This window comes from Sesamum indicum, linkage group LG10 (genome assembly GCF_026168435.1).
Source record: "Sesamum indicum cultivar Baizhima isolate 11 linkage group LG10, ASM2616843v1, whole genome shotgun sequence".
NCBI lineage: Eukaryota > Viridiplantae > Streptophyta > Magnoliopsida > Lamiales > Pedaliaceae > Sesamum > Sesamum indicum.
In genome coordinates this window covers 775931-793575 of record NC_142666.1, presented here as the reverse complement: position 1 = coordinate 793575, position 17645 = coordinate 775931, and the positions used below count along the sequence as shown (strand labels likewise).

The window sequence follows — 17645 nt, the reverse complement described above, 5'->3', positions numbered from 1 at the left end:
GCCTACCTGCATTGCTTGAATCCATTCTTCTGCTTTACAAGTTGAACTATTGTTATTATAATAGATTGAGGTCAGTAGTCCATACCTTCCTAACAGTCGGATAGTGCAAATAACAAGCTGAACCAATGAATTGAATTTTTTGGGAATTCCTAACATTAAAAATTTGCCCAAAGAATATAAGTGTTTCAATTGAATTGAAATGAAGCCGGGAAGTGGGAACGGGTACCCAAAGTTAAAAATAGAAAAGGAAGCCATTGCATGTTTTTGCCCGCAGACGACATGTTGAGCACGAAAGCATAGCTACACGCTAGATAGAGAGAGTTATACAGATACGTTTCCAATACAAAGAGTACAAAAGACTAAACTTGCTTTTATACAAACATAATTAACCACTAAAATCAAATATGAAAGTGGAGATTTTTCAACCTTTCAATTAAACTAATTACAGTCATACATCCGTTGTTCATGTCTGAATATGGTGACCCAAAGTCCAGCTTTTAAGACAGTGAATTCTCAGCTGACCTTTCACTTGGTACCCACCAGTTTGGCCCATCTCCCTTTTCATTAGATTCTCTTTACACTGTCGCCATGAACAACAACAAATCCTTCGGTTGAAAGAGTAGCAAGTGCATTCCGAAGCTGATACAACACAATATGCCGTCCATTAGCACATGTTCTAATTTGATATACATCAAAACACATGCATCCAAGTATATTACATATATTACAAAAAAACCTTTCAATTTTGAAAAATCACAATCCACATACACATTACAAATTCCTTTCAAAAGACAAGATAGTCGGAGGAAATTTGTAATGTAAAACATCGACTGCCAAAAAAAATGAATCAATGTAATTCTTCAAAATCTATTACTTCTTTTATAATATGCTTAGGTGTTTATATTATAATCACTATGGCTTAGTAATGTATAAAATTTGGCACAAACACAAGCATAGGGAAAGTGACTGACATCACTAAGATGGATTTCAGCTCCAGAACTCTGCTTCTTCAACTCTTCAAGTAACTAGAAAGCAGAATTCAATCAAATCAGCCGTGGTTTAATTTGAAGCCTGAATAGAAAGAGACAGGATTTTAATTTGGAAGCTTCACAAACCTCTAACAGCCTAGTTGACGGGCCTCCAAGTTGCATCTTCTCCATAATTATGTTACGGGTGGTTGAAACCAAGTTCTCCCTTCTCATCCGTTCACTTGCAGAAACACCAGTTGTAATGAGATCCATATCGATGGTTCCTGTTCCACATAACCAATTATTAAGCTGGAATATTTGATTATATGTGGAGCAGCAAAGTAACACTAAGACAGCTGTAAGAGCAAATCACAAGAGAAAATAACAGCATGGCACAACAGCAGGCTTGAACTATACAAAGTATTCTTTATAAAAAGAGAAACAAGGTGAAATTACATTAACCACAGACCATTTTACACTCCTACGTTCAAGGTTAGCTGTATATATCTGGACTAAAGTGGTAAAGTAAGCAGGAATTGGGATGGGCAAAGCAATGGGAGTTTCAATACTGATTTAAACCATCTTGAGAAAATAGAATCATGGAGAAGAAAGAATTACCAGTTGAATGGTCTGTAGCAGACTGTTGCATTGCAACCTCAAGAAGCCTAAAAGCCTCAGTTACATCTCGCTTTTCGACCTGCAAGAATGAGTAGATAATCATGCTAAAATATTAATTTCTTCAAATTGAAGAAATAGTCACCAAAGAGAGCTTAACCAACCCATTGTGAGAAACGAATACGAGCCAAGGCCTCACTGAGGCGTATCAAACTTTCAATTTGCCTCGGGGTTGCAGTTATGACCTGTAGATGTGAAATTCAAGCATGGAGAAAATAAAATGATGAGCAACCTGTGCAGAAACCAAGACTATTAACCAAACATGAAAAATTCATCCTTGGTTCTCTTTGTCCTCATTTTCGTAACTGCAAAAATCATTAGTAGCAATAATTAACATTAACAGATACATGCTTGATTCTGGAGCTTGTACAAACTTGTAAAATAAACTTTAACTAAAACCCCAACCAGTAGCCACTCATAAGGAAACATTATTACTGAAAGAAAAAAGCTTATTTTGACAGTATGTTTATTGTGAGGTATTTGCCTAGGAAGGATTGGAGAATGGTATTTATCTCCTCTATTAGGAGATCATAATTATCATACGTCCTTTTTAGGAAGAGTTGGAAAAACTCTTCTCTTAGGTACTATCAACCAACTTTAAGTTTTCCTTACAACGTTTCCCAAAGTGAAGGATTCAAATCCTTGACCCCTCCACTAGTCTACTTCTCCTCACTCCCTTGCAAAAGTAAATAGCCTAAACAGTCAAATTGGCTAAAACAAATGTGCAATCACAAAAGGTTACCATAATATCTAACCTTTTTGCTGCTTCCTGGGAAATTTCCTCTTCTTCTCATCTCCACGTATCCCCTTGTCAACTCCTCAGCAGCTTCATCTGATAACTGTGGATGTATATGTTTTCGTGCATAGCTTACATAAGCAGTTAACGTCGGCAGGTCAATGACATCCTGCTCTGAGTTCTGAGAACAAAAGGCAAAATTTAGGGATTAAAAGGTGGATCTCAATATTTATTGAAATAAACAAGAGAAAGAAAAGATTCGAACATCAGGATCTTCAAAGTGTAATGCCACAATGTGCTTTGCAAGCCGCCTATCCATTTGCTCATCAGCCTTGTCAAGAATTAAATAGATCAAATCGAACCTGCAATTTTTTCCAAGCTAGTGTTACGTAGTTTGACATCACTTCTCACTTAGTTCAACAGGAAATAAAGCAATCAAGCCAAAGTTTACCATATATCCTAAGAATTGTAAAGATGTCTCTATAATCATAATAAAGGCGTGAGAAGATTATTTTGCATGAATGAATCATAAAAGATAATCACATATTGAACTTTGTGGGCATGACATAATCGTAGAGCACCATAAATAGTTGGCAATTGTTACCAAAGGCTTTATAACCCCGAAAATACTAGCCACTGGAAAATATTTATGAAGTCCTTACCTGGACAGTAGAGTAGGAGGAAGGTGTATATTTTCGATCACAGACAAACGAGGGTTATAACGTGAACCAATCGGATTGGCACAAGCCAACACTGAAGTTCTTGCATTTAAGGAAGCAATGATCCCTGCCTTTGCAATTGAAACAGTTTGCTGCTCCATCACCTGATGAAAAATTCTTTATTAAAAAATATAATGATTTACCAAAAAACTGCAAGAACCCGATAAACAGCAACTCAGAAAAAACCAGATTTTTCCTCCATATTAAACTACTATGCACACATTTTAGAAACTAACATTTTTCAACTAGAATTGAATAGGAAAAAAATATCCATTTTGAACCCCACCTCATGTAGCATGCTTCTTGCATTGTCAGACATTTTATCAAATTCATCAATACAACATATGCCTCTGTCACTCAGAACCAACGCTCCACTCTCCAGGACCTACAAAGTAATTTTTTTCCAACGGAAGTTTCACCTTATTCATGGTTAATATGACAGTAGAATGAGAAACTTGATCTTTGCAATTTTACTCACAGTTTCACCAGTCTCAGGATCCTTCGCCACATATGCAGTTAATCCCACAGCAGAGCTTCCTCGTCCACTAGTGTAGATACCACGAGGGGAGAGCTTGTGAATGTACTGGAGCAGCTGAGATTTGCTGGTTCCAGGATCTCCAACAAGTAGAATATTGATATCACCTCTGAAGCTAGCCCCAGATGGCAGCTTCAGTGCATTTCCACCAAAAAGCTATTGCCAGCATTAGAACAGTATGAGCAATAAAATAAATTCCACAAAATTGACATAAACCCAGAATAACTAAAGAACCATTTGATTAAAATATGCCACCTGGCAAAGAAGGCCTTTCTTTACATCATCCAACTCCCATATGTTTGGTGCCAAAGACTTTGTCAATCTCTCGTATATATCAGGCTGTTTGGATAGCTCCTTTAATTGCTCCACCTGCAAAATTGCAGAAGAATATTACTCTGGAAGACAAACAATTTAGTATTTCTTGGTGATATGTAGCAAGGTGTACTTCAAAGCACCTTATCTTCGTCCAGAGTTGATTCATTCTCATTCCTACTTGGCCCATTTTCAGTTTCCATTGGATCTTCCACATGCATTCTTGACTTGTCCGTCTTTTTTAGATGAAGACAGTCAATGTAAGTCTGAAACATTAAAACCATTTTATACTAGTAAGTATCTGTTCCTTTAAGCTATGCATGTCATATTTTACCACATCATTAAGGATATAGGAAGAACTGAAGGTGCTTGCCTTGAAAATTGACTTCACTGTCCTCTGTGTTTGACCAACTCTGACACTCATAGCCCTATAGATTCCAGTAACCTAACAGCAATAGCAGCACCTCATACCAGACCATAACATGAAGCAATACTATAAATTCAACAGTGACAACATAAATATATGTGAACCTACCTCAACCCTGTCACCTGGCTTGCCAGCATCCACCAGCTTGTCGTGCATCAATAAGCTCACGGTGTGCGGTGTTCCTCCCTCAGGTATCTCATCTGGCATCTCCTGGACTCTCACAACTTGCTTATCAGCAAATCTGTTTTTTATTTTTATTTTATTATTTGCACAAACAAAAAAAATGTCAATTAGTATTACAGATTACTAAAATTAAATAGGCAAGTGCTAGGTTTTAAATAAGGAAACCCACCTCAGCAAAAAACAACTAACACAGAAGTTAGAAAGATATTCCTGTTATTTATAAGTTCAGTGGCAGGGATTAATGTAATGTTCGATTTCTCAATTTAACATGGACTCCCACTAACTTGTGCTATTTTACATAGTGATTGTATTTATATTATCAGTCACTAGAGTGGCTCTGCCAGATCTCTGCATTAACCTTTACATCACAACCAAAGTAAAAGTAAGATAACGAACATAACATATTCAATTGATGATTGGCAATTCAAACCCCTATTGCTCATGGGCATAATATTACTTCTGTCAAGCAGGACGAGATATTTTTCTCATTTTTCCGAAACTTGACATAGTGGTTTCAGAATAGAAAACATATAAGCAGTGTATATACGGTTACTTTCTACTGACAAGTAACAGATGGGGCAAGCTCATACAAAAGCCAAATCAAACATCATAAGGTCAAGAATCTATCTTACAAGATCAAAAAGTAAGAAAAGAGTTAAAATGATATAACAACCCAAAATTAGGCACTATTTGGGCCTACTTGTATTTTCAAGCCTATCTCAGTCACCACCAACTAGCCAACCAGTAATCAAATTATTTTAAGATACCTAGGTACATTACCTGCACCTGTTGTGCACAAGGGTCATGGAGTTTTTAGATCGACATTCTTGCTTTCCACAAATTGTCGGCTCATCAATTCTTCCTGAAGCATCAAAACATAAAAATGCAACAGAAAAAGAATAAGTATGCATAACCTGAAACAATATTTTAAAAACCATTCTAATCAATTACCTCTATCAACCACAATAGGGTCGGAGTAATAGCCACACACGAGACATCTGAATACAGCTTCCCTTATCTCAGGTATAATGGAGCTACATCTAATAATCATCCCTTTCAGTGAAACCATCTTCTCAACATCTAATCAAAAGACAGAAAATGTCAAAGCCAATTCACCATCAATCTAAGAAAAAATAAAAATGATAACACTAACCAGATGGGTTAAGATTTCTCATCGATGTTGAACTCTTAAGATTGAAAATCCTAGCTTGTATATGCTTCTCAAATAAAGGATTGATTCTACTGACCATATCCATCAACACAATATCAAAAATCGCTAAAACCTCAAGTGGATATCTAACCATTTTAGCATAAAGATCATTGTCATAATCAAACACATCGTGGGCGTCGACATCGAGCGAATCCCCCTCAACTTCAATCACATGATTAATAATTCTCATATACTTCCCCTCAATTTGCTGGGGATTTTCCCTAAAATGCCTCAAGAACCTCAAAATCGCTGCATTAACATCTTGTACACTAATGTTGGTTCCCCACACATACATTGGTGGGGCCTCATCATCATCCCCGTCACCAGCCTCAGAGGACATCGGTGCATCATCAGTGGAAGATGGCGTGGCAGCAGCAGTGGGGGTTCCAGCCGGTCGCCTAGCTCGGCCACGCCGACGGGAGTTACTGCCGGAGGGCGTTGGAGTCGCATCAGGGGTTGGAAAACGAGAATCAGAGGGCAGTGGTGATGGGGTGGCGTAGCTGGAGCGACGACCGCGTTTTGGACGCCTACGATCTCCAGGGGAGGAGACTGTATTACTGATTGGGCTCGTAGCCCAGTCATCCGGCGAAGAAGGGCCTGTTATTAGACAAATTACAGCATAAATTTAAGAAAGTGCATTCTGACATATAGACAAAGCGACAACTTGCTTACAGCCATGGAATTTAACAAATTAAACTATGCATCTTACAATGTGAAAATAATTTCACACACATCGACAGAGACATTACCGCCGTGCATTCCAACAAATTAACCGTCAGAATCCGAGAAGTGATATATGGAGACCTAGTGACAGAGAGAAAATCTTACCTCCGTGTATGTTAGCCGGAGAAGAATCGGAAGCCATATTTCACTCTGTGACCGAGAGATTGTCTATACGTGATAAAGACACGGAGAGAGAGAGCGAGAGGTCTTTCTTAGCCTATTAGGGTTAGAGAAAGCTGGAAAGTGAAAGTGAGCTGCCTCATGAAAGAAGGGGACGAATTTTGGCGGGAAAATGGAAGGTTGTTTTGGCGCCAACGGTCGAGGACATCTTGGGCCTTTTGTTGGGCTTTCTGGACATATTATTTGGGCCTTTGCTGGGCTCTGTTGAGAGGTATATTGAGCCGAGGTTGAAAATACAGCTCGGATCTTGCGCTTCTGCTACCCGGTTGTCAACGGGCCGGACCCTACCCTTTTAGCGCCAAGATCCACTATCATTTTGGAAGATCCAAATAGTCATTCAAATTGGAATCTTTGCCAAAAAAAAAAAAAATCTAATAGCCGTAAATGACTTATAATAATGGATTAAATGCAATTTTGATCCTCTAATTATAGTTAAATTTTATTTCAGTCCTTTAACTTGTTAGGGTTTGGATTTGGTCCTCTATGTATTTTATTGCTCAATTTTGGGACTTTTTTCGCCGTAAAAATATCCATTTTCGCCCTAGTTTCACCGCCACCTTCTTTTTAAAAATCTGCCGCCATCACTCAAGATTGTCGAGAGCCACATATACCGTTCGACTCCCCAGCTCAAAACGAACAAAACCCCTCAATCAATTTCAGGTTTCGATCACCATAAAGACTGGGCTTTCACCTTCACCGTCGCAGCCTCTTTGCGTCAATTCGCCCCGATCCGTACGAACGGCTGTCGCGGACCACCACAGTTCGACTCGCTTCTTCCTTGCAACTCTAACGAGACAAGTCCCAGCCATTTTCATCAACGTAGTGCGGAAATCCAAGGATTTGAAGTTCACAGCCACCGTCCGGCGGGCTGGATATTTTTCCGGCGAAAAAAGTCTTAAAATTGAGCAATTAAAATACATAGAGAATCAAATCCAAACGCTAACAAGTTAAAGAACTAAAACGGGATTTGACAATAGTTAGAGGACCAAAATTACGTTTAATCCTATAACGATTCATATGGATATACAAAACAATACATCAATTCAACTAATATATTATATATTAACATAACTAATAATAATAAATAAATTACAATAATTCACATAAAGTAAAATAAATACTCAAATATTTTTTAAAAATCGAAGTTATAACCTCAAACTTATTCATAATCTTTACATGTTATACAAAAAAACTGAACTAAGAAAAAGAAAAAGGTAAAATATCCGTTTGATTGTGTTTTCAATTTCAATCTCACTGTCTAAATTGGATTGATTTCTTCATGTCAAAAGCCCCTATTTACACTGTCTTTGGGGTAAAAATTTTATAGTAAATGATACATTTATGAAAGGTGGTACCAAAATTCGATGTTTCCTTTAATTAAAAAGAAAAATACAATTTACTCTCATGTGATATAAAAAATAATTAAAAAAGACTCTTATAAAAAAAATAGCAAATTAGAAGTGGTAATTTAATAATTATTTTTTCGTAAGAAATTTTTTACTTATTTCATATATTACATAAGGTAAATAGCATTTAACCTTTTTAATTAATTATTTACATGTTATCAAGATATATATATATATATATTTTTTTTTTCATGCACAAATCAATAATTCGATGGAACTATAAAAATATGGGTCCTCGTTTAATTTCGTAGCAAGTGAAAAACCCTTTTTTATCCTTAGATAATTTTCTTGCTTCACGGGACAACAATAACAACAAATATGTTGCACAAAGCTATATACATATCATTAGTTGGAATTATTGATAATTGGAATCCCACTTTGAAATAAAAACAAAAGAAACATGATACCGAAAACGATACAATTTTGATATGAAAAGACTGAAATAGAATCGCTTCAATTAATTTTTTTTTTTAAATATTGATTATGGACTTATAATTATAGTAGTAGCAATGAGGTTTAATTCAATTAATGAAATTGAGGTCCCATGATTTTGAGATTGTGGGTTTAACCTGTATCAGAGTTTGGATAGTAGGTATTGATTAGATACAGTTATTATAAATAATAATAATAATAATAGTTCATCACTCACTTTAAAAAAACAAAAAAACTATAGAAACTGGAATTTTTAATATTTTGGAGACCAAAAAAATAAAAATAAACAAATAAGATACTATTTAATATGATAATAACATATTGAAAATTCCATTCATTGACTGATATATGTGTAGTAATAATAATAACAATAAATTACGAGGAGCTTCATTAAAGTTTGACTTAAGTATAAATATCTTTTTATTATTTAAAAAGTAATAAATACCTTCTTCTGATATTTGATAAAATTGTAATACTTTGATGTAGATCTAACATTATTAACTTTGCTCTTATTGTATTTATTTTTTTTAAATTATAAAAAAATCAGATGACGTGAATGAAAAATTTTAAAAACTTATCCACATAGTCCATAAAAGAATTTTAAAATATTTTAAATAATAAATAAAATTATAATTCAATCTACAGGGGCATTTTGGTCAGTTCACTACAAAAAAATGGTGAAATTCTAACGAAAACTAACGGATTAGGTTAGTAGTTAGATGACTGTTAAAATCAGGGATATTAGTAATTTTCTAAACAAATAATGGGTATTTATAATCATGCCAAATTTTAAACGAGCTAGTTGTAATTTACTATGATTTGTTGTTGCACTCGATTCCCGCGAGCATATAAAAAATTATAATATGAGATGAATTAAAAGTAATTATAAAAAGATACAAAAAGTAGTGAGATGATGAAAAAGAAAGAAATATGTGAGAAAATAAAAATATAGGGTAAAGTAAGAAAGAAAAAAATATATAATTGTGGTTTATTAAAAATATGAAAGCTTATGAAAAAAATAATATATGGAGAATGTGAGAGATAAAAAAAATAATTGTAATAGAATTTATTAAAATTATGGAAGTTTGTAAGAGCAAAAAAATATGGAGAATATGAGAGAAAAAAATAGAGTAGTGGATTAAGAGAAAATAAAATAAAATAATTAAAAACTATTATGAACAATTTTGTATAAAAAAATAAATAAAAGGATAAAATAGAATAATAAAAAATTGATACAATCAATGAGTTTTTTTCTTTATAACAGTATAAATAATAATAATGAGCATTTATCTTGTTGGAACTGTTGATAAAGCTGTTGATTTGAAAGCAAACAGAGTGGGTGGCTCACCACCATTCCAACCTCCAACCACCAGGTGTCAATCGCCTCCTCAATCATCACCTCCTTCACCCCGCACCCCATCTTCTGGGGCTGTAACTTCATGCCATCTACTTGTAGTCTTACTCTACCCTTTGAATTTTCCTTTATCTCTCACTTCACCTTTACCGGACAATACAACAGATGAACAGAAGAATATCACTCCCTTCCTCCAATAAAAATAGATTCAGTTTGACCTTATTTTTAAAGCTTAGGTAAGTGTTAAAAATAGTAATTCGGACATGTTTTCTAGAAGTTCCGGAAAAATAATTTTAAGTATATGTAAACTCTTTACTGCTGTTTTTCTTATTATATATAATTAGTACGTACACTAAGTTAACTTATTTTAATCAATATTGACGGCAAAATATTTTTAGTCTTATAAAATAAGGGCACATTTCTTGTTTTTAGTGCCACAACTATGACAAGTGACGTTTTTTGTTCCCTAAAATTTAAAATCACGTCATTTTAGTCTTAAAAAGTGTAATTTTAGGACTTTTTAGTACAAAGTCATAACGGTTTTTTAGTACCAAACAATGTATTTTTAATCCCAAAATCACAATGCGCGTGATTTTTCGGGACTAAAAATGCATGGTTATGAGTTTTGTGGGATTAAAAGCGACACCGATCATAATTGTGGTATAAAAAAGAATTATGCTCTTGCCTTGTAGGGCTAAAAAATTATTTTTGCCCCTAATATTGATGATGTGCCTTAAAGTCTTTCATAAGTCTATAAGGAATACATGTTGGCCCAATTGGTCTCAATTCTAGCTGACCTACCAGCTGGGAGGTAAAAATCAAAAGGTTGTAATTGAGTAGTCTTTAACAAAAATTCTCAAATACTTAAATCAGTTCGTGAGATAGGGAGGAAAACTTAAAACCAGTGTGAAAATTAATAAATGACATATTATACCTCAAAAAAGTTATCGGGTATTTATAGGGCTAGATATCCGAACAAGTACGAATCCACATAACTTAATCTTGATCGCTTAAGTACACAACGATCCACGGTCTTGATTTAGGATCGATGGTCAGGACAATAGGGATGGGATCATCAACCAAGCTAAAAAATATGTGAATTTTAGTCCTATTTGGGTATTTTTGTCTTGTTATAGAGTCGATTAATACATCCCCATCAGTATAATAACTAAATTGCAATATTTACAGAAAATTGTTTTATGGGATAATTATACTCCCGGATGATTTTTCCTAAAATTATTGGGTCAAGCCCATAAACTATGCATACTTGCCCAGTCGGCTAAGAGCCCAGCTGGCTCATCAGCAGGACGGATAAGAGCCTACCAACGAGACGGATAAAGCCCACTGGTAAGACAAATAAAGCCCATCAACATGGAAGAAGGGCCCACAAGCTTACTTGCTATTTTACTGAACTGACAGGACCAAGAAACAAACCCATTTCAACCGGATACGTCATCATACAGTTGGGAAGACACGTCATATAGCTTACAAACACGTTTGTACATGTCACACTAAAATATCTTCAGGTGATTCCAAGTAAATCGGTGTCGAGTGAGCTAGAAAATCTATAAATAATCAACTCTCGAATTTTTAGGCAAATTTGGTAATGTTCATTCCGGCTCATGTATCTCAGTCAATATTTATCCACATCACCAACTGTTTGTTGAGGATGACAGTCAACTCAAAGAGCTTTCAATGGTGTACAAAACTCAATAGTTGACCCTCTATCCAACTCTGTACAAGTCTATAAAATAGAGGTCTTGTATAGATTTTTGGTAACATCAAACAACATTACACTTATTCTCAAATTCTCACCTTTTTTGTACTACTCTCTCTTTCAGTCTACGAATATTTATCACTCTCACATCATTCTTCACCGTTATTCTTACTTTATTTCAAGTAATTTCTTTTATTGCTTCTTAAACTGTTACTGACTTAAGTATCAGATGTGCTAACCTCCTAGTCCTTCTATAATCTTAGAATTTTTTTGAAAATCCTTCAAGTCTTGTGGTATGCAAAATTTTGGGTATGCATCACCCCCACCCCCTCCTCAAAATTTAGTATAATTACATATAAACCATATGTGATATGAAAAATTATATCTGGTAAATAAATAGGTATATATGTTAGTTGAAATTAATTGAATTTATAGATATTAATAAAAAAATAAAGTAAAATTAACATTTACCCTCGATGGACATATTACTGACTTATTGCAAGTCAAACAATTTTTTTCAAACTAAATTATCCTTATAATAATGAAGATATATATTCTCACATGCATTAACATGTGCAGATATATAATAGTAATTTGATAAAAAAAATTGTTTAACCTATAATAAATTAATAATAAGTCAATATGAATTTTTATCCAATTTTTTAGTTAATATCAACAAATTTAATGAATTTTAACTAACGAATAAACTTATTTATTAAAAAAAATAATAAAAATATCATATACAGTTTTTTAAATCACAAAAGATGTACGATATAATTATATGAAACCTGAATGTATTTTTTTTTCCCTTCATAGGCATGTATTTTTTATATCCATATAAATTAGCGAAGGTCGCTGTCAATTGCTTTTTCCGAGTTGTATTTACTGTTTGGTGCGTAGTGTAAAATATTGGAAATCTCACAACCACTGTAGCCGTAGTACGTTTTTACAGAAACAGATCCTTCACCCCAAAATAATTCCAAATACTATTATTCTTCCACAAAGATAATAAAGCTTCAATTAACACACACACACACCCCCGCCCCTACCCCCACCCCCCACAAAACAAAAGTAGTATAGTACACTTGAGCAGTGAGTCTTGATATGAACTAATCTAGCAACAACTGGAAGAAGAAGAAGAGGAAGTAGAAATCACAAGGAAACTTCACCATTACTATATATATAAACCAAACGCCACAAGAAGAAAAAGCCCAGAAAAATTATAACAAAAACCATTTTCTTAAAATGAAAAATCATTTTCTGTTTTAAAAGAACCCATTTTTCTTCTTTTCTCAACCTTTTTGTATTTTTTTATTTATGTTGTGATGATGAGAGGAGGAGAAATATTAAACAGCAGTTCATCATCGAGTAGTAGGAGGTGCCAAGACTGTGGAAATCAAGCCAAGAGAGAGTGCCAACACTTGAGGTGCAGAACCTGCTGCAAGAACCGAGGGTTTGAGTGCCAAACCCACGTTAAGAGCACTTGGGTTCCGGTTTGCAGGAGGCAACCCACGCACCATATCATGCACCACCACCACCAGATTTCCTCCACTCTTCACCAACACCAGCTCCTCCATGGATCAAACCCTAAGAGACACAGACAAAATCAAGCAGCATTTTTAGGTACTCCCTATATTTTGATTTCGCCTTTCCCCTCACTGTTGCCCAGATTCTGCAGATCGCGCACAACACTCCCACTCCACGCAGTAATTATTGTGTTTTCTTTCACACACACATATATGTACCTGTTCATTCATCATTTCATTCTTGGAAACCTATCTGCGTATAGTGTGTTTTAATAGTAACCCACAAACCCTAGCTACTGCTTCATACTACTATACAAAATGATAGAAAAATTCGACCGAAAATTTGAATTTTACTTAATTTTTAGGATATGTTTGGATTGATTAATTTGAAAAAATGATTTTAAATCGCAAAGAATTTAGAATCCACCAATGGTCAAGAAAACATAGTTTAAATTTAGAATAAAAGGATTTAAAATTATAGAAACAATTCCATCAATTCAAATATAACTTAGTACTTTTATTTTGTTAAATTATAATACAAACATATGTAGAACATATATAATGCCGAATTTTTTTTATCGAAATTAATTAATCTCTCTCTCTATATATATAATCTATATATGGAAAATAATAAATAAAATTTCTTTGATTGATTTTCTTCATGATATTAATTATAATATATATATAAAAGCTTGTCGATTCAAAAAAAAAAAAAAGGAAAAATAAAAAAGAGGATGAATGGTGGTTGTTCCTTTTTAGGGTTTCAAATTGAAGGGACTTTGCCGGGTGAAATGAGTTTCCCTGCAGTTTTCCGATGTGTACGGGTGAGCTCAGCAGACAATATGGTGGATCAGTATGCATACCAGACGTCGGTGAGCATCGGAGGGCATGTATTCACCGGAATTTTGTACGATCAGGGTCCAGAGGATCAACTGGAGGAAAGTGGAAACTATGTCACCGGAGAGAGCTCTTCTGATGGCTTGTTGCAGCAGCATCCTAATTTCGTCAACAGAGCTACTACTGGTACAGTCTCTTCTTCATATCCTACCTCTTTCTGTGCAGTTACCGCTGCTACTTCGCAGTTCTCTCAATACCCAAAATCTTGATACAGCGTGTGTTTGGGCATCAGGAGTATACGCACCCAACTAGAATTGGAATAAGAAATTCTTAATTTTGCTGAAATTGGAATAAAATTATTTCCAGCAATTCTTGCTAGTTTCCCCTTTTTCTCAATTATGTGTATGTAATTAATTACCTCAATCAGTACAATGCGAAGGAATTTGAAATTTTTATATTGATTAAATGGGGAAAGAAAATAACTGCATAAGAATTAAACTATTCTTAATTTTGTGATTCCAATGCATAAGAATTAAACTATTCTTAATTTTGTGATTCCAATGAAGAATTATTTGCTGTTTGTCGATCTGTGGTTTAAGTTTTTGCGTACACAACGTATCTTGCTCATGATTTGCGTTTTGTCTCGTTATGGTTCTGAAGTCTTGTTTTTGTTTGGTGATTATGTGAACAAGTTATTTTTTTATGAGTAGTTTGTGAACTTCAAAGCCAACTTTTCTCCAGATTTTGCGTTGGGCTTGTTGTCTTTTATGGCTGAAGAATTCACAGTTAGGGTATTGATATATATGCACTGGAAGAAACTAAGATTGATCAAATAGAATTTATCTGTATTAATTCTTGGTCATTAATTCATCATAATAATCAACCAAGATTAAATCAATCATACAATAATTAAGTATAATATATTTATCACATGATTGATTATTTTTTTTAAACATATATATCTACTATATAAAAAATATATTATATTTATTATATGATTAATTCAAATTTGATTGAGTTACTTGAATCGGGTTACGGTGAAAAAGTTATAATTGGTGGGCATCTTGTACTGAAAGTGGAGGTGGTGTGCGCGCAGAAAGCATGCACCGAGTAAATTAAACCACGCTTTTAGTTAAGCATTAATGCTTAAAGGGACTCACAGTACTAGCTAGCTAGCCAATGGAAAAGTTATGAAGGATGCCCCTCATTTACACAACAATCAGGAATATATATATCCTATAAGTAATTATTATGACATAATCCAGGGAGAACACATTATTAGTCCTACACAAATTAATTTTCTCCATGTAGTACTGTAATTTTAAAATTTTCATAAATTTACTCATTTTTTTGTCAATTTTGTTGAGAAATTGTATATATGTAACTTGCACATGATCAGACTAAATTAAAATTTTAGTCCTATAACTTAGGAAAGATTGATATTTTTTTGATAATATATTAATTGGTTTATAGGATAAAAATTGGAATTTAATTAGATCACAAGCAATTTCCGATCAAATTGGCCGAAAAATGAATAAAATGATCAAAATTTTAAAGTAATTTGTACTACTAGACCAATTAAAAATGTCAACCTCTCTAAACTACAGGACTAAAAATATAATTTTTTTAAACCCTAATACTATTTTCACCTTATTATTCAGCCGAATAATGATAATAATAATAAAAGTGTAGCAAATTAAATATAATTATCGAAATTGACATATATATATATATATAATAATAATAATATATTGAGAATGCATTATGATTCATATCGCAGCTATTTCTAGATAACTTTCCGGTTTTAGAAAAGAAAAGGTGAAAAAGAAAAGCCTTTAGAGGAAGGAATATAATTAATGATGAATTAATAAAAATAAAAGGCAAGGGATGGATATATATATATATATATATATGCATGCAATTGCAACCGCCGCTCTAACTTTATGCCAAATATCTTTTTATTATTTTACTAAACAATTCACTTTTATTATAATTATTATTAATAATATACCAAATTAAATTCTTTCACTATATATATAATTATAATAATATGCTGTCATATACATAAGAGCTTTGCTTAGAGGAATAATTCTCATAATCACCAGCCTTTCAGTTTATTTAATTCTGATGCTTTATACTTAGGAAGGAAGGTGACCATCATAAAGAGGGTTTCCAATCTTAAATTAAGATTTTTCTTTTTCTTTTTCTTTTTTTTTTTGGGGGGGTTAGACAAAGAATAAGTACTTCTATTGTACCCATTTTATATATGCATAATGTGCCTAATTATTTGCCAATATCACAACCAAAAAATAACTCAATAACTGTGAAAATAAATAAAAAATCAGCGTTGAAAATTTACTGGCTGATGAATTTAGTAATAGAAATTCACTTGCTAACGAATTTAGCAACAGATTTTTTAAAATTAGCACAAAAACTTTATTTGTTGATTAGCTCGATACTGATTTTAACATCAAAATTTTCATAATTATGGGTTATTTTCTTATAGCGTATATAATCTTGATATACATAAACTGGTAATTGTACACCATTTTATGCATGATAATTCCAAATTTTTATCATAAAATGATAGGTATTGCATCTTGTAAATGATTTATTGCATAGATGCCTAATTGTATATGTAAAATATATTTGTAAATGTATAAATAATGTAAATTTTATTTACATAGGCGACACACACACACACATATATATATATATATATTAAATAGAATACGAAATCTAGCAGTTTAGAATATATAGGCAATAACATTAGAATACACGTCTGGATTAGGATTCACACTTTAAATTATACTAGGGTTATAATTACAATTACACCCCCTCTCAAAATGCGAAATTATACTTTTTTTTAAAATAGTTTCGAAATTATACTTACACTTCCTTTAAAATTTTACTGTTTATACTTGACTCCATTCGTTAAAATTTGGACAGAAAATATTGACATTAGCAAAAGAAAATTATTAAAATTTTAATTTTACTCCTCATTAACGCTCATATATTATAATTTTATAATTATAAGGAGGCAAATGTAATTATGTTAACCTCACTCCACATATATATATATATATATATATATTGCATTTATTGCTTTATGAATACAAAAATATATGAGAAAATTTTAAATGAGAGGCAAAATTAAAAATTTATATAATTTTTTGTCTACTTCAATATTTTTTATCTAAACTCTAATGAAAAGAGGTCATGTGTAAACAAAAAACTATTAGGAGTGTAGGTGTAATTTCAAATTTCTTTAAAAGTATAATTCTGAATTTTTAGAGAAAGTCCAAATGTAATTAACCAATTATACTATTAGAACTAAAAAAAAAAAAATTTTGTTACGGTTAATTACATAGCCAAAAAAGAAAAGTGTAAGAAATACAAATCAACGCCTTGCAACGGCTATTAGCATGCCGTTGTTTTTACAAGTGTGATCAAAACATTAGCCATTGCTAAAACATACCAAATGTTAGGCTATTGCTAAAAACTATAGCAAATATTGATTAATTGTGGTAAAAATTAAAAATTTTTACTTTGATTTTATTTAATCGCAGTTAGTAGTAATAATTTACCATAAATTTTATGCTATTGTCATTTATACTGTAGTGATAACTTTTTTTTTTTTAATTTTTTATAGGGTAGGGAGATGTGTATGTGCGGGTTTTTTTGTGTGTGTAAACACTCAGTTTC

At 33.0% G+C, this 17645-nt stretch overlaps 2 protein-coding genes across 2 annotated transcripts; one reads left to right on the top strand and one right to left on the bottom strand.

The window, feature by feature from the left end:
- Window positions 1-282: 282 nt before the first annotated feature.
- On the bottom strand, window positions 283-6744 carry MCM4 (Minichromosome maintenance (MCM2/3/5) family protein). Its single transcript, XM_011094531.3, has 18 exons — window positions 6594-6744; window positions 5709-6362; window positions 5507-5635; window positions 5336-5417; window positions 4481-4613; window positions 4319-4390; window positions 4089-4211; window positions 3889-4002; window positions 3577-3789; window positions 3385-3483; window positions 3042-3202; window positions 2645-2741; window positions 2399-2560; window positions 1748-1828; window positions 1587-1665; window positions 1116-1252; window positions 972-1025; window positions 283-639 (listed from the first exon to the last, which is right to left on the bottom strand). The coding sequence occupies exons 1-18, from the start codon at window positions 6628-6630 to the stop codon at window positions 565-567; spliced, it is 2502 nt and encodes an 833-aa protein (XP_011092833.2). The 5' UTR covers window positions 6631-6744; the 3' UTR covers window positions 283-564.
- Window positions 6745-12620: 5876 nt separating this feature from the next.
- On the top strand, window positions 12621-14406 carry LOC105172916 (protein SHI RELATED SEQUENCE 3). The gene is made up of 2 exons (XM_011094532.3): window positions 12621-13200; window positions 13863-14406. Exons 1-2 carry the CDS (start codon window positions 12903-12905, stop codon window positions 14207-14209), a joined length of 645 nt encoding a protein of 214 aa, XP_011092834.1. The 5' UTR covers window positions 12621-12902; the 3' UTR covers window positions 14210-14406.
- The last annotated feature ends 3239 nt before the right edge of the window (window positions 14407-17645 follow it).